The following is a 25,679-nucleotide window of genomic DNA, read 5'->3' as shown; positions in this document are numbered from 1 at the left end:
TGCTTGTAGGTGTTATGGTAAAATTTTACCTATAGCTCAACCTGTTTTTAAAATTGTCAACACAATAGGGACATTTAAATTGACCAGTTGGTATTGTTAGATTTAAATCTACCTTGATGCTACCTGTAAAAAAATTTATTCACCTAACCAAAAGTTTCAGCATGCTTTTTTCCTGAACTTTTTTTTACCTAGGATTTTTCTATTGAGAAATTTTTATTTTACTGTCATTCAAAATCTTATGAGTGATCAAGCCAAACAAGAATGACTATATCATATATTTTATTTTCTTGCAGTTACATGTAATTTAAAATTGCATGACCTAAAATGCACTACATTTCATCTAAATGTTTGCATAGCCACTACTAGCAGTGTTTAATACCCTAAATAATCCAGTCGTAATATTTCACTCACTTTAATGAAACCTCAAAATCATATTTGAATAAACAATTTCATTAATTTATTTACACTAATATTTGACATCTCATCCAGAATTCCAATGATTTTAAATAATTCCCAATTTTATTCATTTTTCACTACTTCACTAGATTTTTTTCTAAATCCATAGTATAAATTCTGATTAACTTCCAATTATATACATCCTAATTTAACAGGTGCAGAATCTATACATAATTCAGAATCATTTCCATTACTATATTCCAAATAGTTATCCTCACTTATATTTTGTAATATTTTATTTATATTTTTACTATATATCACCTGATTTTAATATATCCACAGTAAACATTTTATTTCATTTCCTATAATAAATTTCCAAATCAAACAATATTTGATTCAGAATTTTATAATGACTATTTCCAATTTCACATTCACTTAAAACATTTCCTCATGTTAGGAATATTTTAGAATATTTTACTTTCATTTTTCACTTTATCACTAGATAAGACTATATCCACTGCATTACTTCAACATTTTATTTCATTTCCTATAATAATTTCCAAATCAAACAATATTTGATTCAGAATTTTATAATGACTATTTCCAATTTCACATTCACTTTTAAAAAAACATTTCCTCACGTTAGGAATATTTTAGAATATTTTACTTTTATTTTTCACTTTATCACTAGATTAGACTATATCCACTGCATTACTTTAACATTTTATTTCATTTCCAAGATCCCATTTAAATAGGGAATCATCTTAAATTTGTAATAGATCCCAAAATTAATAATGAATATTTCAAAAATCACATTTAAAGCCACAGAAACATGTTGGATGAACTCATACTATATCTCCTACTTGAATTCCAGTTTTGAAATCTTTAAATCTTTGACATAACTAAATCCCATCGTATGAAAAATTGAATTCCTTTAGTGAACACAGCATTTTATGCACAAAACTCCCACTAATATTATAATAGATTTCAAAGAAAAAACACAGCAAGGTATACTCCAAAATTATTTCGAATTTTATATGTACAACATCATATGTAAGCCCCACAAAACGGTTTGAATGAATTATTTCCTCCTTGATGTCCTTCATGACAATAAAATCTTGAAAGAAACACATCACATTTTAAGAAGCAAAATTGCTATAAAAAGTCTGAGTAGTGAATTCAAATAAAATAAATCCAATATTGTATGCACAATGACACCAAAAGATTTAAAACATTGCAAATAATAATCCAAAATGAGAATCTTGAAGGGTCATGTTAAGAAAAAAACAACATATCCCTCTGAAAATTTAAACTGTAAACACCCTGAACAGCTATTTCTTGTTTCACTGGCAGCTGGACAATACTATGTATAAGGGTTCGAATTTTAAAGAAGCATTTTGGTGTAAAAACAGTTTAAATTTTCAAACATAGTAATACATATTTATTTTAATCTTTTACTGATTTAGAATTTTAGGTAAAAAATAGATAAATCAAATATATCAGGGATTTAAAACAATGAAAACCAAATTATTTTCTTCCCTATCAATTTTTAATAGAATAATCCTAGGTAAGAAAATCTTCAGGAAAAAAGCATGCTGAAACTTTTGGTTAGGTGAATAAAAATCTGTACAGGTAGAATCAAGGTATATTTAAATCTAACAATACCAACTGGTCAATTTAAATGTCCCTATTGTGTTGACAATTTTAAAAACAGGTTGAGCTATAGGTAAAATTTTACCATAACACCTACAAGCAACTCACTGTAATACAAACTGAAAAACACTCATTTTAACATTTCTCATGCCTAAAAGGATTAGGCCACAATTAAAAATATTTTGGTTTGTCCAAACCCTACCCAAAGGTTGAGACAGTGGGTAGGTAGGTAGGCATTTTCTTTTCTTTTTTTTTTTTCAAAAAGAGAAATTGAAGTATTGGTTGTTTATTAGTCTTCATGCCTATCTGATTAAAAAAAAAACTTCTTCAAATCAGGACAATAAAAGAATTTGAGTAGGCAGCTTTTTTCTACTTAGGTAGCGTTTGGGCAAACAAACCTATTCTTTTTTATGGCCTTATATGTGCAGATTTGAGGGTCTATTTATGTATCATCACTGACATTAAGGGGTCTTAATTCAAATGAGGGTTTACCTCTTGAAAGGGGGTCTGCAAATAGAAGTTCCAGTCAAATTCATGCTTTGATATAATTTTCCCAATTGGATAAAAATGACGCATATTTTCCCAATAAAAAAGGGTAGAGGTAGTTTTGAAAAAAGCCAACAATATCACTGGGTACCCACAAAAGCCATGAAAATTAGTATCCAGCAAATAATAATGATTCCACAGTAATAACTTCATGACATTATTGTAAACAAGTGATCATCAAGTCTTCATTATCATTAGTATTAAGAACCTACTTCCATTGATCTATACACAAACAAATGTCAACAATAACAACTTGAGAGCTTTAAATGTGTTTTATGAATTTATTTCAATCGTTCATCAGCTATTCCATCATCTGATGAAAACTTTAAGATTTTTCCTCAGCACTGTCTTGATTTTATAAAGGGATGTAACACCACTACTAACTATTGAAATAAGCCCTGCCTACTAACCTAATATGATATCCTACTAACCTAGTATGGAATATACACCTACTCTACACAGTTGCTTTTAACCAACAAACATAGAAATTTATAGTAGGTATGATTAATCTGTGAATCCCCTAATAAGTTTTTTTATTGTAAGTTCTAAATTTGGTTCTTTAATCAACAGTTTATTTTCCTTTGACAAATAGCAATGCATCTGTGTTTAATATTTGAAATGTGTTTTTCGTCAGGTTTTTTAATGAGTTTCTGATGTCCCATGAAAGACATGTAGCAAGGGAGATAAGAGATGAATATGTTGATACCATGAGTAAAATTTACCTGTCCTACTTCAAAGGATACCTAAGTCGTCTGATGAAATTACAGGTAAATATTGTATTTACAAGACTGAAGTATCATGACGAATTTTAGGAACTTAATAAAAATTGGTTTGAAATTTCATTGAATAAACAAAGCTCTAATACATTGTTTTTGTTTCATGACCTAAAATACCATCTTTTACACTGAATGCATATTTGCTATAGATGTGATTTCTTTTTGTTTTATTTTTACAGTTGCTTAATTTGATTTTCTTAAAGGATAGCAAGAAAGTTTAAGGATGTTCGCTTGTCATGTTTTGGAATTTTTGTCCGATTTTCGGAATCCACTGTTTTTATCCATTTGTATGCCTTAAAAATTTTTGCCCAGTGTCCCCCATTTTTCTTTTTATAAATCTGTTGCATGTATAACTATAAGCCACTTGAAAAGCCTTATAAAATTTTATTTATTTTTAATAGTTTTTGAGAACTTTAACTTGTCAATGATAAAGCTATGAAAAATCAAGAGAAAATATTTTCCAGCTAAAATTTCAATGGCTTATATGTTGAAAACAAGCACATTGACCTCTATATATTTTTTTGCTTTTTTGTTTCCTTAATTAATCCCCTATCAATATATACTATTTTTATGAAAAGCTATTTATTTTAAACTGAGAAGGGAACTTCCTTAAAATCTTTATTTAGATGAGAGAGGAGATATTCATACTTTTGTTGTACCACTAGTTAAAAAATGAGTCAGATAAGAAACATTTTTAAGTTTGCAAAATGTAAATTAATGATGCAACACTATTCTTACAATTACTGTTATTTCATGTGTCTTGTATCAGAAGGTTATAGTTGATTTTCAGATATATCATGGTGACTGATTAAAATAATAGGAAATGTAAAGTTAAATTTATTTGTTTTATTTTTATTCTGTACAGTTTGAAGAATCAGCAGATAAAGAAGACTTGATGGGAGCAGAAGACTCTGCCAAGAAAGATATCCTTGTCAGTTTTAAAACAAAAAAGAGAAATTCATTGCAATATGAAGAGATGTAGATTTTTGATCTATATAACCATCATCTGATTGGAATTTTATGCGACTATCTGTCATACAAGTGAGAGGTTTAGCTAGATATAAACCAGGTTTAATATACTATTTTCCACATAAGAAAATGCTTATACCAAGTCAGGAATATGACAATTGTTGTCCATTTGTTTGAAGTGTTTTCCTCTGAGTTTAGTATTCTTGTGATTTTACTTTTTGCAGTAACTATTGAAAACTCAATATACTGATTTAAAGTGTTGTATATAACTAATTTTCACACTTTTCTACTTTATTAAGATTCATGAGGTATATGATCTATCCTGAAATACAAATGTGATTTGACCTGCTTCGTTTTGAAATAATTGACTTTTGGCAGCAGTAATTCAAAGAAAAGGTTGATTTTTCTACCTTCACCATTAATACATAGCAGTACAGGTTTATGTATCAGTTTGCAATAAGTAGAAGAAAAAAATTGAACATGCTTAAACAACAAAAGGGTAATCTTTAACAGAGTATGAGCTGAACATATACATATATATATATGTAAAGTTAAAGGGTGAAAAAAGTCATATTTTATATTTGGGTCTTGAGTTCTTTATAACAAATAACATTGTTTAAGCTGGTCGGATTTTCTGAAGGCAAAATGTGTTGACCTTGTGTGGTGTGAATAAATTAGATTCTTAAATCAAGTTACAAGATTTTCCTTAATTTGAATCAAGCTTCTTCAGTTCTAAGCCAACACTTAAGAACAGATCGACTGTGTTCACATTGGGAAGCAGAGGCAATGTGCTGACAACAGATCTAGAAGGACCAATCATTGTACCACATGCTTCTCAAAAACAGGAAACAAAGGTAGGGAGCAATGATTCTTCTACAAGCATCTAAGAATCATGAAACTCAGATAGGAAGCATTATTATCCCCGGCTTAGTATGTATCTAGGATTTTGATTTGGTAATGCACGTCATTACAAAACCCATAGCCCGTGGGTGTTGCTAACCCATATCCCCGGACGTTGCTAACCATTATCCCGGGGAACTTCACACAAGTTTTCCTTAGTTCCATGATTGCTCCTTGTGAAATATTGAATTCTGAAGATTATCTATGATGTTTGTAATTAAATATTTGATTCATTAACGATTTTGTCCTATCATGCCGATCATTTACACTCATTTCATTAAATGCATCACTTGACTGCCACATTTTCAAGGAAAGGGACTACTGACCTAGCTATGCAAATGACCCACGTTAAGGTCACACCCTCTATGACGTTAATCTCACAACATTGAGCACCAAATTTGACTCAATCCAGTTTCTCTGTCTCCGTATTAAAAACATCTTATATTTGACTACCTGTAGAGTTCTACCATAGATAGTACCCTACACCACGTAAAAAATATGTAAAATTTCCAAATTTCAATAAAACTTTTTAAGATAATGAAAAAAACGTTGTTTTCACGTTACAAGTTGTACCCGAATTTCCATAAAACTTGCCCAATTTGGACCAAGACCGATGATAAATTCGTTATCTACGTTCAAATCCGTAGATATGGATATTTTAACACCCTTCAGTACCCTGTACACCCTTCGGCTACGCCTCATGGTGTACTAGGGTACTTCAGGGTGTTAAAATATCCATATCTACAGGTATGAATGTAGATAACTTTTAATATTGATTCAAGCATCTGAGAATCTTGTAGGAAGTAGTTGATCATCATTCAATATCTCATGATAAGAAGAAAGATTTTTCTCAGTTGTTGTAAGAAAACTAGTAAGTGCCAAATATGTATTTTTTTTAATAGAAAACCCTTGTAATGAATGATAAACACCACATTTCAAATAATAATATTTTAAGATTTTTTGAAGGAAAAACAATTGGAAGAGAAAATGATAAGTTTAAAAATTTGATTATTTTACAACTCAATACCCACAGATCTAGTTTACAACCCAGTTTTCTCCCTTCACTAATAAATCCAATTTTAGTCGGATAAAACCTACTCAATCCATTAAAAAAAACACATATGTACTCAACATTACCCTTTATTAACATTTTAAATGGATGTTGTGTTATTTTTTCAGCATAATTTTGAGAGTTTGTTCCGTAGCTTACACTATGCTGTGATGGATAACTGCTGTAGAGAATACTTATTTCTCGTAGATTTCTTCATGGTGACTGGACCGTCTGCAACTGATCTGTTTAATGCTATTATGTCCAAAACTGTATCATTATTTTTGGTGAGTGAATCAGATAGTTTTAGTATTTTACTTTGTGTCAGGAAACTTATTGAGTAAGATAGATAGTATAACTTCTACCAATTCATCAAAGTTGAATAGCTGTCTCATGATGATTAATTTTATCATAAGGGCTGTTCCATAAAAAAAAACATAAATGGGAAGGCAACTTCAGTTCCTAACTATGGGTTGGTATGAATATAATGCTACCGGTATACATACAATTTTTTAATGTATTTCTCAAAAAAAAATTTTATAGGTTTTTATTTGCTTACCTGGCCCAAAGGGCTAGTGAGCTTTTCTCATCACTTGGTGTCCGTCGTCCATCGTTGTCTTTAACTTTTACAAAAATGAGCGGACCAACCAAGATGACTGCCATGGCTAAAAATAGAAAATAGGGGTAAAATGTAGATTTTGGCATATCACTCTGAAATCAAAGCATATAGAGCAAATCTGACAGTGTTAAAAATATTTATCAGGTCAAGATCTATCTGCCCTGAAATTTTCAGATAAATCGGACAACTGGTTGTTGAATTGCTGCCCCTAAATTGGTAATTTTAAGGAAATTTTGCTGTTTTTGGTTATTATCTTGAATATTATTATAGATAGAGATAAAATGTAAACAGCAATAATGTTCAGCAAAGTAAGATCTACAAATAAGTCAACATGACCAAAATGGTCAGTTCACCCCTTAAGGAGTTATTGCCCTTTATTGTCAATTTTTAACAATTTTCATTAATTAATTAAATTTTTGTAATGTTACAAAATATTTTTCTCTGTAACTAAAGGGCCAAGTTTATTATAGATAGAAAAAATTGTAAGTAGCAAGAATGTTCAGTAAAGTAAGATCTACAAACACATCACCATCACCAAAACACAATTTTGTCTTGAATCCATCTGTGTGCTTTGTTTAATATTCACATAGACCAAGGTGAGGGACACAGGCTCTTAAGAGCCTCTAGTTTTAAAAGCTATTACAGGATCTACAAGGATATTTTTCTGGATATAGTGTAAGTGCAAGACTTTTATCCTTAAAAACAACACAGACATTAAAAAATAAAATAGCATGGGTTCACCTCATGGCTTCCAAAATGGTCATATGTTCCGGACATCTTAAATTTAATTTAAATCCGGCTGGCTCAAAGATATTTTGGAAGCCCTGGTTCAATTTCGACATAGAAAACAAAGACAAAAGCAACACACACCCCCCCTCATTTTAAATAAAATATCTATGTATGCAATATACTAATCTGGTACTCTAGAAGGAGGAGCAGTTCCTACTACTCTTGCTATTTGTTGAAAACCGTTTTATATTCTGACAGTGTTGACTAGTTCCAAAATTTAAATTCTAATTTGTAAACTCAAACAAACATAAAATATTTATCAATTAACCACAAACTCTCACAGGGGAGATGCCACTTGCAGACACAAGTGCACTCAAATGCTATTGTACACATTGACTGCTATGGCTGGAATTACTTTAAACCACCGGAGTTCACTTGTGCATGAACTCAGTATCCAAATCTAACCGACCTTACTATAAATAACCAAACACATGTCAACTATAAGCAAACAACATTTTTACATATTTGATTTTTGGAAAGTTTGCTATAGCTTGCTATAGCTACTTTCCATAGGCGTCGGCCTGAACTTCCAGTGAGACAGACTATCGCAATGTTCTGCTCCAAGATAATGTAGTACTAGTGTTCGAATTCTGGTTCTTGGATATTTTGAGTTGCTACTCTTTTGAAAAGATTACAGCTTGAATAAAAAAGGAATAAATGTTTACCGACAATTCAGATGAATTTAACTTCATTTTGCAAATAAGTGTCACAAAACTACTTTGCGGATCGGCCATTGGCTGAAGAAAATCAAAAGAAATCTACGCGAGGAAGCGATTCATTCATGAATATTTCATGAATGAACATTTTCCCGCACTATTTTTTACCATGTACGATTTTTACAACTGTTTATTATTGAATAAGTAAATTCCCGAAAATATCGAAAGAGTCCGGTATGCGCAAGTTGATATTTGACCAAGTTGTCGGATAATTGACAAGTGATAATGGTTTGATTTATTTAACAATACACAGGTGATAGAATATAAAATAATCGTCAAGAACATGTAAATAAGGTAAATACCGGCTTTAATAGAAAAGTGCATTGTTTTTGTCAAAACTGACATCGATCTGAAAGTTTTGATGCCAAACATCAGGAACATATATATTATTATGTTAGATATACTGTTCCCAGCAAACTTCATTTGAAAACTTCTGTTATTTGAATACTAACTGTTTCACATTCCAATGTGGATATAAGGACCTTCACTTGTTCAGCATGCTCAAGTGCATCAAACTGACAACAGACATCAGAAAAAACGTTTTAATGACAATAAGTATCATACTAGCATCCGTATAATTTAAAAGCAACCGAGTCATCATCTACTTCTTAGAATATTACAGTTCAGTGTATCAAAATTGAGATCAAGCTAAAGACAAGTGCTGTAAAAAATGATTTAATAACATTTTTCCATGTACTAGCAAAATGACTTTCTTAGTGCTTAACAATGCAGTAGCGGATCCAGAACTTTTTATCCTCACCCTTTATTCCTGGGGCAGTAAAATTCTTTAAGATTGACCTACATGTATAATTAACAATGTGTCGTCCTAGACTGATGCAATGATTACTAGTATATCAAATAAATGACTCAAAACAAAAAATTCAAATAACATTGCCTCAATGGTGATTACACAGCAGAAACTAAAACGTGTTGTAGGGTTATAAGCACCTCAGATCAACATTGTATGAATCTAGTGTATGTAAACTTTTTATTCCTGAGGTCATAGATACTACTATTGTTATGCCCCCACCATAATGAGTTGTATCCTTGTCTTTTTCTATAAGTATGTACGTCCCTTACTTGTACGTACATCCATACATCCCAAACTTGATTTCTGTTTTCTTTCTTTAGTTTGCCTGAACCAAATTTTATGAAACTTATACGCAATGCTTATAACCACAAAACACAAGTCAAGCTTGAATTTTGTTGGCGTCACTTTTACCATTCTAGGTGTAAAGGGGTGAAATTTTCAGTATACCCTATCAAGTATATATACCCTTATATATAAGTTCGACTTGTAGCTTTCTTCTGTTATACGTTTATCAGGTGAAATTAAAACGGTCTTAAGATTTAGAAGTATAAACAAGAATGTGTCCATAGTACACGCATGCCCTATCTGCACTATCATTTTCTATGTTCAGTGGACCGTGAAAATGGAGCAAAAACTGTAATTTGGCATTTAATTTAGAAAGATTAAATCATAGGGAACATCTGTAATACTAAAATAATGAGGTCCAATTTGTCAGCAGTAATTAATATTACCAATAATTGATAAGATCCAAGTTGACGGATTCAAACAGAAAGATTTTGAAAGCAGAGAAAACTGTACATCTTATATACTGCATGACTTTATCAGATGACAATCCAAATACTAAAATAAGGCTGACGCATAGTTATATACTTTAATTCAGTCACAGACCCAAGATATCACGGATGTTTTCTAGTGTGTACTAAGTTTCAAATTGATTGGACTTCAACTTCATCAAAAACTACCTCGACCAAAAACTTTAACCTGAATGGGACAGACAGATGAATGAACGGACGGTCGAACGGAAACACAGACCAGAAAACATAATTCCCATAAATGGGGCCTAAAAAGTGAATTTTGGAAATTGCTGGCAAGACAATAGTTTAGTTTGAAAAATCAAAACTGTGTTTAAATACATATTTGAAATAATACACGTCTATAACCTACATGACCTATTTGAAATAATACACATATATAGTTGCAAACTTTCCAGAGGTGCTATCCAGCACTTTGATTATACAACTTTAATACATTTATCACTAAGATTATACAATGATAATCTTTGTTCTAAAAGAAAACAAATAAAAATACAACAAATTATAAAACAATAAACCGCTATAAACATGCAAAATGAAGCAAAAAAAGTCTCATTAATTACATTTTATTTATTACATTACAGTCGAAGATGGAAGAATACACTGCTGACTGTTTTGATTCTATAGCTATATTTCTATGTATACATATAGTATATAGGTATAAATCAATGATGAACAAACGAGGGGTACCTGCAATAGATAGGTAAGGTAAACATTGGTAGTTTCACATATAGTGAGTAGTTAACTATTTGTTTGGGAAGGGGAAGGCAAGCCAAGTGCCCTGTTTGACTGTAAAATTGTAGTATTTAAAAAATGAGGAGATTTTTATGTTAAGATAACTGATATGCATGTGCAAAGTCTAAACAATAAGTAATTTCAATTTCATGATTATTACAGACAAAAGATAGCATAAATTTTCAAATCCTGATACATATTTGTGAGTTAGAAATATTGACCACATGAAAATACCAAATAAATTTTCACATGAGATATGTTGTTCATATAGATAGACTCGATGGTAAATTACTAAGTTGGTACTTCCATATGCTCTATATTTGCCTGTTCAAAAAAACACCTTAAATTTCCAAATTCTGTGTACTTTTTCACAAAATCATGTACAAGTCAGTTTTAAGAACCTTGTTATTGAGTTGGTAAGATTTTTCTTATTACAAGTCTTAACAGAGCCATTTAGACATTGTGTGTCTATAATTTACAGTTGTACCTGTATGTCCATATGATGAATGCAAAATTACTCAAACAGTTAGTAAGAGGTTTTTTTTTATCTGTGATCAAAAGAATGGAATTGCCATTGTTTTAAAGTTGTTAAAGATTTTTGCATCACTTTAATGATAACATTCCATCAAATTATTTTACTTTTAAGGTATTGGGATGCATTAGTTCATGTGATGTGGCCTAGATTTCAGCTGATTTTAGAAATGAATACACAGAGTATTAGGGCAGTTGATCCATCAAAGCTGGGACATATAGATGTTCGACCTCATTATGTAAGTAATATGAATAGACAAATACACAAAATTACACGAAAATAAGAGGGAATACTTTTTAACTAACTATTCAGCTTTATAGATATAAACATAATAGTGTGACATAAACACAATGTAAGGGAAAATCATGTTAATATGATATGAAAATGAACCCTTCCTTGTACTAGACTTGCATGCTGAGCTAGATTTTTACATGCTGTTTCACACGATGAGAGTCAACAGGAAGACATGTCATGCATCTTAGACATATTATGCTGACCCTGAGCGTTTCAGTGTTGGTTCTTACATTATAATTCTGGGCGCTTTAATACATATATAACAGATAAGCTGCATAGGTCAATTTAAGAAGTTTTTGTATTGACCCAGTCAGAGATTGAAAACTTGACCTCCAAAACTTGCAAATTATAGATAAGAGTCAACAAAACTCTTAAGGCAATGCCATAAATATATCCCACTAGTCTCAAAAATCTTGCTATTTCATTGGCTGAGAGCAACTGCATATGCAACGTACTAACAGTGGTATGATATTTGCTCAATGTTGAAGGCTGTATGATGACCGATAATTGTTTTTTTCTGTGTAATTTGGTCTATTGTGGAGAGATGCCTCATTGGCAATCAAACCACATCTTTTTATATTAAATTTTTGTTGCCTTTTCATTCATTCTCTGTATTTTAGATAACAAGGAGATATGCAGAATTTTCAGCAGCAATTGTTGGAATTAACCAGTCTTTTCCTGATGAAAGGGTATATCATCTTCTCAGTCAGCTGCAGACAGAAGTAGAAAATTTTATTCTAAAAATAGCAGCAGAATTCCCCCACAGAAAAGAACAGCTGATTTGTTTGATAAACAATTATGATATGCTGTTAGGAGTCCTGATGGTAATCTTTATATTTCTAAATATTGTATATCAGTTTTGTGTACATTTCTTCAGGTTTCTTCAAAATAAGGTTAACTTGACTATAGGATTGGATAACTAAAATATCTTTTATAAACAAGACTATCTAGAAAAAAGTACTGAAATATATAAGATAATTTTGGTCTGTTGTCGTTAACTCCTCCTGCCATAATTTTTATGGCCCCGAAACAAATTATGGCCCTGCAACAAAGTTGTCAGGGCATTAAAGTTTTACCCTTGTCCGTCATTCTGTCATTCCATCAATCTGTCATTCAGTCATTCTGTCATTCTGTCATTCCGTCAATCTGTCAGTCAGTCATTCTGTCATTCCGTCATTCCACAACAAACCATTATACGTTGGTTTTTTTCTAAACGCCTTCAGATATTGAGCAGAATTTTGGTATGTCAGTTAAACATGATGAGTTACAGATCAAGTATAAGTTTTGTTCCTCTCCTCTAATTTTGGCCAAAATTACAGGCTTTGGACTTTAATAAATTGTTGAAAATCACAGTTATACAGACTTTTATTCTAAACGCCTTCAGATATTGGGCTGATGTTTGGTTTGTGAGTTAACCATGATGAGTTACAGATCAAGTTTGAGTTTCGTTCTGCTCCACTGCGTTTTGCCGAAATTATTGGCTTTGAATTTCGATAAATTGTTGAAAATCACAGTTTACGGACCTTTTTTCTGAACACCTTCAGGTATTTGGCTAATTTTTTGTATGTGAGTTAACTGTGATAAGTAACAGATCAAGTTTGAGGTTCGTTTCGCTCCGCTAAGATTTGCTGAATTTACGGGCTTTGACCTTTGATAAATTGTTGAAAATCACAGGTATTCAGACTTTTTTTCTAAATTCCTTCAGATATTAGGCTGATTTTTGGTGTATGAGGTAACCATGATGAGTTACAGATCAAATTTATGTAAAATTCCGATTCGCTAATTTGCGCCCAAATTACTGGCTTTGGACTTTGATAAATTGTTGAAAATCACAGTTAGGCCAATTAAAATTAATTGATAGATTTTCATCCCCGCCCGCCCCTCTGAAATCGTCCCGCCCCGATTTTTTTTATTTAAAAAAAAATACGATTTTCGGAGTTTGTTCATTTCCGTTACCGGAAATCGTTGATAATTTCGTTTCATTCCAAACTTCCTGTTTCAAATTCGGTTTTCATACACAAAATGTATGTTTCTTAGAGTAATCTATCCAAAATTATTAAGTCGACATGTTCTGCTGCCCTAGGATGACAACATAATCTACCGAGAATAGAGATTAATAACGAGAAGAGTAACTAGTAAAAACGACACTGTGTCTAAGAACGCAAATCGCGGTATGTCTCATATTTCTGGATTTTTTATTTATGGAATGACTTTGTGTCAGGAAATTTGGACTGTGAACGATATCCAATGCGCGAGAATCGTGGAACAAATTGGTACATTACCATGACTGGTTCAAAGAAATTGACACAAGCACGAACTTGTTAGATTTATGACTCATATTGAGTTCAAAAAGTCGCCAAAAATACGTACTTTAAATTAGATTTATGATACAATGCAGCAAGCCCTTAGATTTGTACATGGCTGTCACTTTTTGTTGTCAAACAGAAAAAACCCTCTGTGCCAATAACCTCGACAGAATGATAGAGTCATTAAACATTTTAACAACTTCTTTTTTTGCAAATTTCGATCATGTTTTACATTGTATCCACAGTCCTCAATCTTAATTAAGTCTTTCCACTTTTCTGTGGAAAGACTTATTGTATTTCTTCTGATTATTATTATTATTTTTTTCTTCCGCCAAATTTTTTTCTTGCGTTAAATGTTTGTTTCGCAATATGTCGCTTAGATATTTCTCATATGGTATCATATAGTTTATGCGCTTTTAAATTTCACCCTGCTAAGGCGAACCATTTTCTTTGTAAGAGTTATCTCCCTATTCACTGTTTATCATCTGTGTGCATCTCCTTCATAAAAAAAAAAGATAGCGACAAAATTCCTTTTACAAATTGTTCTTTACATCCTCAGAAATTTTTGGCTAATTTGGATCGAATCGATTCGATGAAATTTTATAGGAGTTATCAACCTTTACAAAATAAATTTGTCGATATGTTTTTTTAACTCATAAACAGTTAACCGTATAACCCTGGAATGTTTTTATGTGGGCCCTTAGGTCCTAACTTAGAAAATGAGGTCAAGGTCAAAGGTCAAGGTCAAGTTCTCAATTGTGACTTTTGCTTGTTTTTGCATTTTCTCAGACACTTTGAAAGATACATATAAAAGAACAAGTGCAAAATGTCTGCTTTATTGTAATGAAGATATGCTACATTTAGTCTTATACAATTTAATGGCATCTTATAGGAGTTGGTGCCCCTGAAATGTCTTGATATGAGGTTATTTGATTATAACTTCAACTAAGTTCAATATAAAGGCATTTGACCTTTTACAAAAGATTAGGTGACAAATGACCTTGAAAAATGACTACCGGAAGTGACCTTGGGAAAACCGGAAGTAGTTTTTTTTGCAATTTTTTACATATAAAAGTACTCAGAATCCCTATATTTCGTCATATAGATACATAAACTGATAACTGACGACTAAAAATGACTTCCAACAAACCGGAAGTGGCCAATTATCTCCCATTCTACATACAAAAGTATATAGAAACTATATATTTTTGGAATCAGTGTGAAAAAAGCTCTCATATGAGACCGGAAGTGATATTCATTTCACCGGAAGTAGCATATTATCTCCCTTATATCACTCAAAAATATAATTAAACCATTATTAATGGCATCAGTATGAAGAAACTATCTTCTTATCCAAATTTCTTTGGTGTGGAAAGACTTTCAATTGTTCTCTGAACAATTGGTTTTTAATTAAATTTGCATCTTGCATAAGCACCAACCCTATTATTTTCAATACTTTTTGAGTTTTCATTTTATTCTGTTCTCGTAATACTTGTGTTGCCTCCCAATGCATTTGCTTCATTTTAAAAGGGAGGCTACAAACCATCGCTTGTTGAAATCAAAATAAATTTGGTGTACATAGGAAGTCAAACTAGAGAGAGCACTTCTGAATTTTTTTGCTGTTTACTATAAAATAGATTTCAAAAATGGCTTTTTTTGCTGTTTACTATAAAATAGATTTCAACCAGGTGCTCCGCAGGGCGCAGCTTTATACGACCGCAGAGGTCGAACCCTGAACAGTTGGGGCAAGTATGGACAAAACATTCAAGCGTGATACAGCTCTGAATTTGGATTGTGATCAAATTTTTGACATTACATGGGTTTTTTTTACACAAAACAAATGTCAAGATTTTACAAATCAATTAAAGATTTCTTCTTCAAACTTTTTAAATCTAAAATTAAATAGTTGACACAGCATAGGTTTCTGACACAGAATGAATGTGGTCTAATGAACTTAAAAGTTTTTTTTTGCCTTTGAGCAATTCACTATGCTGTTGAATATTAATCCTCTCAAAAAAATGTTTGAAGAAATTTTCTTTTTATTTATGAAATCTGAAATGAGAAAAATTTAAACCCCCCCCCCCCTTTTTTTCACATCCCCGTTTCCCTTTCTCCAAAACTGATATCAATTCAAATTTCTAATGGAGTTTGCAACAATAACTACTCTTTTAAATACATCATAAAATATTAAAATGTAAAATAAAGTGCTTGTTATCACTGAATGGTAAAGATTGGTTGGTAGTAAAAGTGAATATACATTGTTTATTGTATAAAACAATAAAAAAAACTTCATCAGCAACATTTTATATTGGCAAATTTCCAATGAAGTTATTTACATAAAGTTATTGGCAAATAAAAATAGAAAATGACATCATAGTCATGTCTGGCAAATGTCCAACATACATTATCTAAAAACATTTTAGATAAGATAAGGAAAAAAAGCTTCATCAGCAACATTTTATATTGGCAAATTTCCAATGAAGTTATTTACATAAAGTTATTGGCAAATAAAAATAGAAAATGACATCATAGTCATGTCTGGCAAATTTCCAACATATATTATCAACTACTATTCTATACAAAGAAAGATAACTCCAATTGAAAATTAATTGCTATTGCACAATATTGTGCAATTAGATATTTCTTGCTATTGTGCAATACTGTGCAATTGAAAATTTCTTGCTATTGCACAATACTTGATATGGAATCCTGATTTGGACCAACTTGAAAACTGGGCCCATAATCAAAAATCAAAGTACATATTTAGATAAAGCATATCAAATAAGCCCAAGAATTTAATTTTTGTTAAAATCAAACTTAGTTTAATTTTGGACCCTTTGGACCTTAATGTAGACCAATTTGAAAAATGGACCAAAAATTAAGAATCTACATACACAGTTAGATTTGGCATATCAAAGAACCCATTTATTCAATTTTTGATGAAATCAAACAAAGTTTAATTTTGGACCCCCATTTGGACCAACTTGAAAACTAGGCCAATAATTAAAAATCTAAGTACATTTTTAAATTCAGCATATCAAAGAACCCCAAGGATTCAATTTTTGTTAAAATCAAACTAAGTTTAATTTTGGACCCTTTGGACCTTAATGTAGACCAATTTGAAAACGGGACCAAAAATTAAGAATCTACATACATAGTTAGATTCGGCATATCAAAGAACCCCAATTATTCAATTTTTGATGAAATCACACAAAGTTCAATTTTGGACCCTTTGGGCCCCTTATTCCTAAACTGTTAGGACCAAAACTCCCAAAATCAAACCCAACCTTCCTTTTATGGTCATAAACCTTGTATTTAAATTTCATAGATTTCTATTTACTTATACTAAAGTTATGGTGCAAAAACCAAAAATAATGCTTATTTGGGCCCCTTTTTGGCCCCTAATTCATAAACTGTTGTTACCTCAACTCCAAAAATCAATCCCGACCTTCCTTTTGTGGTCATAAACCTTGTGTTAAAATTTCAGTGATTTCTATTTACTTATACTAAAGTTATAGTGCGAAAACCAAGAAAATGCATATTTGGGCCCTTTTTGGCCCCTAATTCCTAAAATGTTGGGACCAAAACTCCCAAAATCAATCCCAACCTTCCTTTTGTGGTCATAAACCTTGTGTTAAAATTTCATTGATTTCTATTCACTTTTACTAAAGTTAGAGTGCGAAAACTAAAAGTATTCGGACGACGCCGACGACGCCAACGTGATAGCAATATACGACGAAAAATTTTTCAAATTTTGCGGTCGTATAAAAATGGCAATTACATGTAGAACAGTGGTTACCAATCAGAGTTATTTATTAAAGAATTTGAAAAATTATGTATGATTCCTTATACATGATAGAAGATCATTATTACACCTGCATATATGAAGGACACGTTGTAAGAGGTTTCATACGAAATAAAATTTAAAAAATAAAATCCTCCCACCCGCCCCATTTTTTTCAAAAATTTGGATGAAAATCTACTTATTAATTTTAGTTGGCCTTATATGGAGTTTTTTTAAAGCCTTAAGATTTTGAGCAGATCTTTTACTTAATATGATTAAGATATATTATTTACAATGTAATGTCATTTTTATAGATTGAATTATTATAAATTTCTGCAACAGATGTCATTTATATGATAAAATTTAATGTTTTTTGTAGGAAAGGACTACTGAAGACTCAAAAGAGACTGAAAGTTTTAAAGAATTACTGACTGCAAGAACAGGAGAGTTTATAGAAGAGATATTATCACCATACTTTGGTGGAATGATTATGTTTGTTAAAGATTGTGAAGTACAGATGGAAAGAGGAGGGGCTGAATCTATTAAATGTGATGAAAGTAAGTCATTGATATGATAAGTAAAACTGCTTAGGGATGTTCCAGAAAAAATACTATGTCCTCCCCAGGGATGGGACTTTTTTTTAACCCCCACCACCCATAGGAATTTTTTTTTTTAGAACAACACTCTCGTTGCATTTTGGTATTTCAAATAAAACCAACCACAAAATTTTTAAAAACATTGCCTTCTCTGGAGGTGGGGGGGGGGGGGGGGATACATTGTATTTTTTGAAACAGCCTTTATGATACGTATATAAGTTTTAAAAAACATATTGAGAAAGCAATTGGACTGATTTGCACAAATATCAATAAACGTTAATTTAAATTGTAAGTATTTATTAGATAATGGAGAAATATAGCAGATTTAATAACACTTATATTTACATGTAACATTTATTGACATTTGTGCTTCAAATGAGTCCTGGTGGTCTTTTTATCTGTTCCCCTTCTCTCAACACTAATTTTCCTCAGGGCTTGAAGGTCGCTCTTAAATTGAATTAATGATAAAAGAAAGATATATTTTTCTAAAGAACCACATTGAACATCAAAAGAATTTATAAGATTTCAGAAGAAAGGTCATGTATATTTTTTCTCAGCTACCATGTATTTAAATTTTTGTATAACATCAAGGCAAAGGAGTAGGTCCGGTAAGGACTCATTTTGGCTTCAAATTTCAGTTTCATCTGAAGAAAGATTTTGACCACTTTTTAAACACTTAAGTGTCTATTTCACTTAATTCAATTAGTTTATGTGAAAGATTTTAACTGATTAAGTCATTAAAAACGATCCGATTGAAGCTCAAATATGAAAAATCTCTCAAATATGCCAAAAAACGTCACTTTTCAGATTGTTTTTGTCAAAAATGAAAGTGGCCGCATCCGTGTTCATCCAAAACCTTTATATATGTTATGTATTATCATAAAATACAACTTACATTGCAATATTAAGGATGAACACGAATGCGGCCACTTTCGTTTTACACGGAAACCGTCTAAAATTTAACTAAAATGATAGAATTTTGAAGATTTCAGTAATTTAGCATGAATTAATGGTGCTACAACCCGATATATGTGCATTGTATTGTCAAAAACAGCCCATATTTATGTAGCAGAAACATTCAACTGTCCAATGAATAACTAAAAGTTTACATTTTAACAATTTTGTAAAACTGTTATATTTTTGGGCCAAAAAGGGGCCTTACCGGACCTACTCCTTTAATACCTAAAAATGAAGAAAGATCCTAATTTAAAAAAACAACCTAAGTAATTACAAAATTTTGTGAATCACTTATAAATGTTTTGACTGCTTTATTTCTAATATCTATTGCTATTTATCTTGTGCATTATAGTTATGTTTATTTTACAGAAAGGGTACAACAGATAGTGAGAGGATTTAACAATGACTGGAAGAGGGCATTAGAAATGATAAATGGAGAAGTGATGAGGGCATTTACTAACTTCAAAAATGGAACACAGATATTACAAGTAGATAGATACACTATAGTTTATTGTTATTTTATATTGATACTGATTTCCAGAGGGAATCTGCTCTTTGAAGATCAAGGTTACACACATTATTTATTGTGCAAAGCTTTAGGAGACATTTGTTGATAGGTTTCATAAAGAGTGAACATTTGATATCAATTGATATCATCTTGAATAATTTAATTTCAGTCTTAATATAAACAAGACAGTGGGGACTTTATTATTAGTATTGAAATTAAATAACACAATTTTTGGAAGAAATCACGAATCTCTGTTACCAAAGGGGAAAAGAAGTCTGCTGTGGCCTAGTGAATAGCCAAGAAAATGTAACAATTTCTTAACACATTGCAAGATAGGCCAAACCAAATAAACACTATTTTATATCCCTCACATTCCGTTCATTGTGAAACAAGAAATATTTTGATATGCAGAAAATAAATAAAAGGACTTGCACATATGGGAAATTTTTATAAAACATGAATGGCCATAATCCCCCATAAAGATTTCCACAGTTAAGCTTTAACTGTCCTTATGAGATTCAAGGTTATATTCTTAGTCTTTTTACTAATTGAAGAGACAACTAACTGGCTGATACTTTTTATACGACCGCAAAATTTGAAAAATTTTTCGTCGTATATTGCTATCACGTTGGCATCGGCGTCGTCGTCGTCGTTGTCGTCGTCGTCGGCGTCGTCGTCGTCCGAATACTTTTAGTTTTCGCACTCTAACTTTAGTAAAAGTGAATATAAATCTATGAAATTTTAACACAAGGTTTATGACCACAAAAGGAAGGTTGGGATTGATTTTGGGAGTTTTAGTCCCAACATTTTGGGAATTAGGGGCCAAAAAGGGCCCAAATAAGCATTTTCTTGGTTTTCGCACTATAACTTTAGTTTAAGTAAATAGAAATCTATGAAATTTTGACATAAGGTTTATGACCACAAAAGAAAGGTTGGGATTGATTTTGGGAGTTTTGGTTCCAACAGTTTAGGAATTAGGGGCCAAAAAAGGGCCCAAATAAGCATTATTCTTGGTTTTCGCACAATAACTTTAGTTAAAGTAAATAGAAATCAATGAAATTTTAACACAAGGTTTATGACCACAAAAGAAAGTTTGGGATTGATTTTTGGAGTTGAGGTCACAACAGTTTATGAACTAGGGGCCAAAAAGGGGCCCAAATAAGCATTATTCTTGGTTTTCGCACAATAACTTTAGTTAAAGTAAATAGAAATCAATGAAATTTTAACACAAGGTTTATGACCACAAAAGGAAGTTTGGGATTGATTTTTGGAGTTGAGGTCACAACAGTTTATGAACTAGGGGCCAAAAAGGGGCCCAAATAAGCATTATTTTTGGTTTTTGCACCATAACTTTAGTATAAGTAAATAGAAATCTATGAAATTTAAACACAAGGTTTATGACCATAAAAGGAAGGTTGGGTTTGATTTTTGGAGTTTTGGTCCTTACAGTTTAGGAATAAGGGGCCCAAAGGGTCCAAAATTGAACTTTGTGTGATTTCATCAAAAATTGAATAATTGGGGTTCTTTGATATGCCGAATCTAACTATGTATGTAGATTCTTAAATTTTGGTCCCGTTTTCAAATTGGTCTACATTAAGATCCAAAGGGTCCAAAATTAAACTTAGTTTGATTTTAACAAAAATTGAATCCTTGGGGTTCTTTGATATGCTGAATTTAAAAATGTACTTAGATTTTTAATTATTGGCCTAGTTTTCAAGTTGCTCCAAATGGGGGTCCAAAATTAAACTTTGTTTGATTTCATCAAAAATTGAATAAATGGGTTCTTTGATATGCCAAATCTAACTGTGTATGTAGATTCTTAATTTTTGGTCCAGTTTTCAAATTGGTCTACATTAAGGTCCAAAGGGTCCAAAATTAAACTAAGTTTGATTTTAACAAAAATTAAATTCTTGGGCTTATTTGATATGCTTTATCTAAATATGTACTTTGATTTTTGATTATGGGCCCAGTTTTCAAGTTGGTCCAAATCAGGATTCCATATCAAGTATTGTGCAATAGCAAGAAATTTTCAATTGCACAGTATTGCACAATAGCAAGAAATATCTAATTGCACAATATTGTGCAATAGCAATTAATTTTCAATTGGAGTTATCTTTCTTTGTATAGAATAGTAGTTGATAATATATGTTGGAAATTTGCCAGACATGACTATGATGTCATTTTCTATTTTTATTTGCCAATAACTTTATGTAAATAACTTCATTGGAAATTTGCCAATATAAAATGTTGCTGATGAAGCTGTTTTTCCTTATCTTATCTAAAATGTTTTTGGATAATGTATGTTGGACATTTGACAGACATGACTATGATGTCATTTTCTATTTTTATTTGCCAATAACTTTATGTAAATAACTTCATTGGAAATTTGCCAATATAAAATGTTGCTGATGAAGTTTTTTTTATTGTTTTATACAATAAACAATGTATATTCACTTTTACTACCAACCAATCTTTACCATTCAGTGATAACAAGCACTTTATTTTACATTTTAATATTTTATGATGTATTTAAAAGAGTAGTTATTGTTGCAAACTCCATTAGAAATTTGTCTTGATATCAGTTTTGGAAAAAAGGGAAACGGGGATGTGAAAAAAGGGGGGGGGGGTAAATTTTTCTCATTTCAGATTTCATAAATAAAAAGAAAATTTCTTCAAACATTTTTTTGAGAGGATTAATATTCAACAGCATAGTGAATTGCTAAAAGGCAAAAACAAACTTTTAAGTTCATTAGACCACATTCATTCTGTGTCAGAAACCCATGCTGTGTCAACTATTTAATTTTAGATTTAAAAAGTTTGAAGAAGAAATCTTTAATTGTAAAATTTGTAAAATCTTGACATTTGTTTTGTGTAAAAAAACACCATGTAATGTCAAAAATTTGATCTAAAATCCAAATTCAGAGCTGTATCACGCTTGAATGTTTTGTCCATACTTGCCCCAACTGTTCAGGGTTCGACCTCTGCGGTCGTATAAAGCTGCGCCCTGCGGAGCACCTGGTTACTGCATGTAGTTGATTAATTTCAGTTTGTTGTACATGTAAAAAAACGATGATGTAGTTTGATACTGTTTCCAGAAAAATAGATGCATTGTCAGACCTATAAAAGCGTAATAATCTGGGGCGGATCCAGGAATTTGGAAAAGGGGGCTAAGTTTTTGGGACCTTTTTTGGGCTTAAAACATAAAATAAGTGTAAAATGCACTTTCTAAACGGTTCCTGGTGTGGGGCAGGTATATTCTATAGTTGCTGTAAAGTGTAAGGGTTGGACATTTTTTATGCTGTACTCTCCCTATTGATTGTCTATCATTAAATGATAGTATGGATCCAAAGCAGCTATGTACTGATATATTTGATTTGGGACTTGTCAGTAAAAAATAGACTTGGAAAATTCTTGTTTGTTGTATGTTAAGTTAGCATAACCTCACAGATTTCTTGTTGTAAACAGAAACACACCGGCCTATTCGATGAAATTTACAATACGATCGACACGAGTTAAAAAAGTCAAACAAGCAATTTTTATCCAAATGTTTGTTCCAACAAAATTAAGGGAGGTGAGGGGTTCCAAATCAACCAAAGGCTACGAATGGGTCTGAAATGACAACGAATTCATGAATGACAGTCAACAAATGGAGACATAAAGGCCACACTCAGCAGTCAGGTTGCAGTCTGGTCTTGAAAAAAGTATTCAGTATATCAGTTCGGCAAAACAGTCATTCCCGTCAGACATGCAAACCCGGGCCTCACAAAAAATACACCCATTTTTGTCGAGCCTTCGACTTTAGTCGAAAAAGCGAGACTAAGCGATCCTACATTCCGTCGGCGGCGGCGTCCACAAATATTCACTCTGTGGTTAAAGTTTTTGAAATTTTAATAACTTTCTTAAACTATACTGAATTTCTACCAAACTTGGACAGAAGCTTGTTTATGATCATAAGAAAGTATCTAGAAGTAAATTTTGTAAAAATAAAATTCCATTTTTTCCGTATTTTACTTATAAATGGACTTTGTTTTTCTGCGAGGAAACATTACATTCACTCTGTGGTTAAAGTTTTAAAAATTTTAATAACTTTCATAAACTATCCTTGATTTGTACCAAACTTGGACAGAAGCTTGTTTATGATCATAAGATAGTATCAAGAAGAATATTTTGTAAAAATAAATTTCCACTTTTCCGTATTTTACTTATAAATGGACTTAGTTTTTCTGCGAGGAAACATTACATTCACTCTGTGGTTAAAGTTTTTAAAATTTTAATAACTTTCATAAACTATCCTTGATTTGTACCAAACTTGGACAGAAGCTTGTTTCTAATCATAAGATAGTATCAAGAAGAAAATTTTGTAAAAATAAATTTCCACTTTTCCGTATTTTACTTATAAATGGACTTAGTTTTTTTTGCCAGAAACAAAACATTCACTCTGTGGTTTAAGTTTTTAAAATTTTTATAATGTTCTTAAACTATCCTGGATTTCTACCAAACTTAGACAGAAGCTTGTTTCTGATCATAAGATATTATTCAGAAGTAAATTTTGTAAAAAAAAAAATTCACTTTTTCCGTATTTTACTTATCAATGGACTTAGTTTTTCTTCCAGTTAACATTACATACAGTCTGCAGTTAAAGTTTATACAACATTTATTAGATTCATAAACTATCCTAGATTTTTTACCAAACTTGGAAGCTTCTTTCAATCAAAAGACAGTATCGAGAGGGAAATTTTTATTGATGTTTTTCCTCATTTTGTTGAGTCTGCGATTAACAGCAAAAGTAGGCGAGACACTGGTGTTATAGAAAAGTATTAAAATATCACATTCAATAACATTTTTTTTGTCTTTTCAGGGTGCATTGACACAGCTGATACAATACTATCACAGATTCCAAAAAGTTCTATCCCAAGGACCATTTAGGAATATGCAGATTAGAAATGAACTCATAAATATTCATCATGTGATGGTTGAAGTTAAAAAATACAAACCTACTTTCTGATGAGAATCTAATAAGAAGTTTGACGCATTCTATTTGATATCTGTGATCTGAAACGGGAAAGCATCTTATCTGATAGAACTAAAGTGAACACAAGTGGCTACTTTCTAAAGGAAAAACAAGTCCATGCTCAAAAAAGTTCAGTGGTTGTAAATTGTTTGATGTGTGAAATTGCGATTAACCAAAAAGTATTGATGCCAAAATAAAAATAACATTTCTTATACTTTGATAAATGTTCAAACAGCTAAATGTGAATCATAAAAAAGAAAGCCTTGCTGCTTCAAAGTTTGTGAAATGAAAGCTCATTTGTATAAAATATTCTAAAAGAAAGTTCTTATAAAAAATTGAATGAAGTCTCCTTTTAAGAATATTTTAAGAGTAAAAATAGATACATTCATACAAATATAATATGCAGTATAATATTCATAAATGTTGCATAGCATGTATTTAAGAATAAAGGTAAAAGTGTACTGAAACTTATATTAGAACATTAAAATTTCATTTCTTTTTGAAGATATTAAAAGATCCTTTTTTATTTGTTTATTGATTTGTTGAGTTATTAGGAATATACTTGTCATGTGCAATACAATGGATTATTTATGTTTTATTAAGTCAAATGAATAAAAACGAGAAAATTTATTTTATTTTTTATTTTAACAAATGTGTATATGAAGTAGCAAGAATAATTTGAATAAATTGAATAATTGGGGTTCTTTGATACGCCGAATCTAACTGTGTATGTAGATTCTTAACTTTTGGTCCCGTTTTCAAATTGGTCTACATTAAGGTCCAAAGGGTCCTAAATTAAACTTAGTTTGATTTTAACAAAAATTGAATCCTTGGGGTTCTTTGATATGCTGAATCTAAAAATGTACTTAGATTTTTTTATTGTTGGCCCAGTTTTCAAGTTGGTCCAAATCGGGGTCCAAA

At 31.3% G+C, this 25,679-nt stretch overlaps 1 protein-coding gene across 1 annotated transcript in view; it reads left to right on the top strand.

Moving 5' to 3' along the window:
• LOC143063954 (vacuolar protein sorting-associated protein 52 homolog) overlaps positions 1 to 25,388 on the top strand; it is a 39,579-nt gene extending 14,191 nt beyond the window's left edge. Inside the window, exons 10-19 of the mRNA XM_076236415.1 lie at positions 3,230 to 3,362; positions 4,237 to 4,294; positions 5,061 to 5,194; positions 6,420 to 6,575; positions 10,620 to 10,738; positions 11,417 to 11,540; positions 12,217 to 12,420; positions 18,066 to 18,243; positions 19,609 to 19,727; positions 24,606 to 25,388. Coding sequence (XP_076092530.1) covers positions 3,230 to 3,362; positions 4,237 to 4,294; positions 5,061 to 5,194; positions 6,420 to 6,575; positions 10,620 to 10,738; positions 11,417 to 11,540; positions 12,217 to 12,420; positions 18,066 to 18,243; positions 19,609 to 19,727; positions 24,606 to 24,752 — 1,372 coding nt within the window. The 3' untranslated portion in view covers positions 24,753 to 25,388. The remainder of the gene's footprint in view (positions 1 to 3,229; positions 3,363 to 4,236; positions 4,295 to 5,060; positions 5,195 to 6,419; positions 6,576 to 10,619; positions 10,739 to 11,416; positions 11,541 to 12,216; positions 12,421 to 18,065; positions 18,244 to 19,608; positions 19,728 to 24,605) is intronic.
• Positions 25,389 to 25,679: the final 291 nt, after the last annotated feature.

The sequence above is a fragment of the Mytilus galloprovincialis genome, chromosome 2, assembly GCF_965363235.1.
Source record: "Mytilus galloprovincialis chromosome 2, xbMytGall1.hap1.1, whole genome shotgun sequence".
Classification (NCBI taxonomy): Eukaryota; Metazoa; Mollusca; class Bivalvia; order Mytilida; family Mytilidae; genus Mytilus; species Mytilus galloprovincialis.
This window is presented reverse-complemented; position numbering and strand designations above follow the sequence as displayed.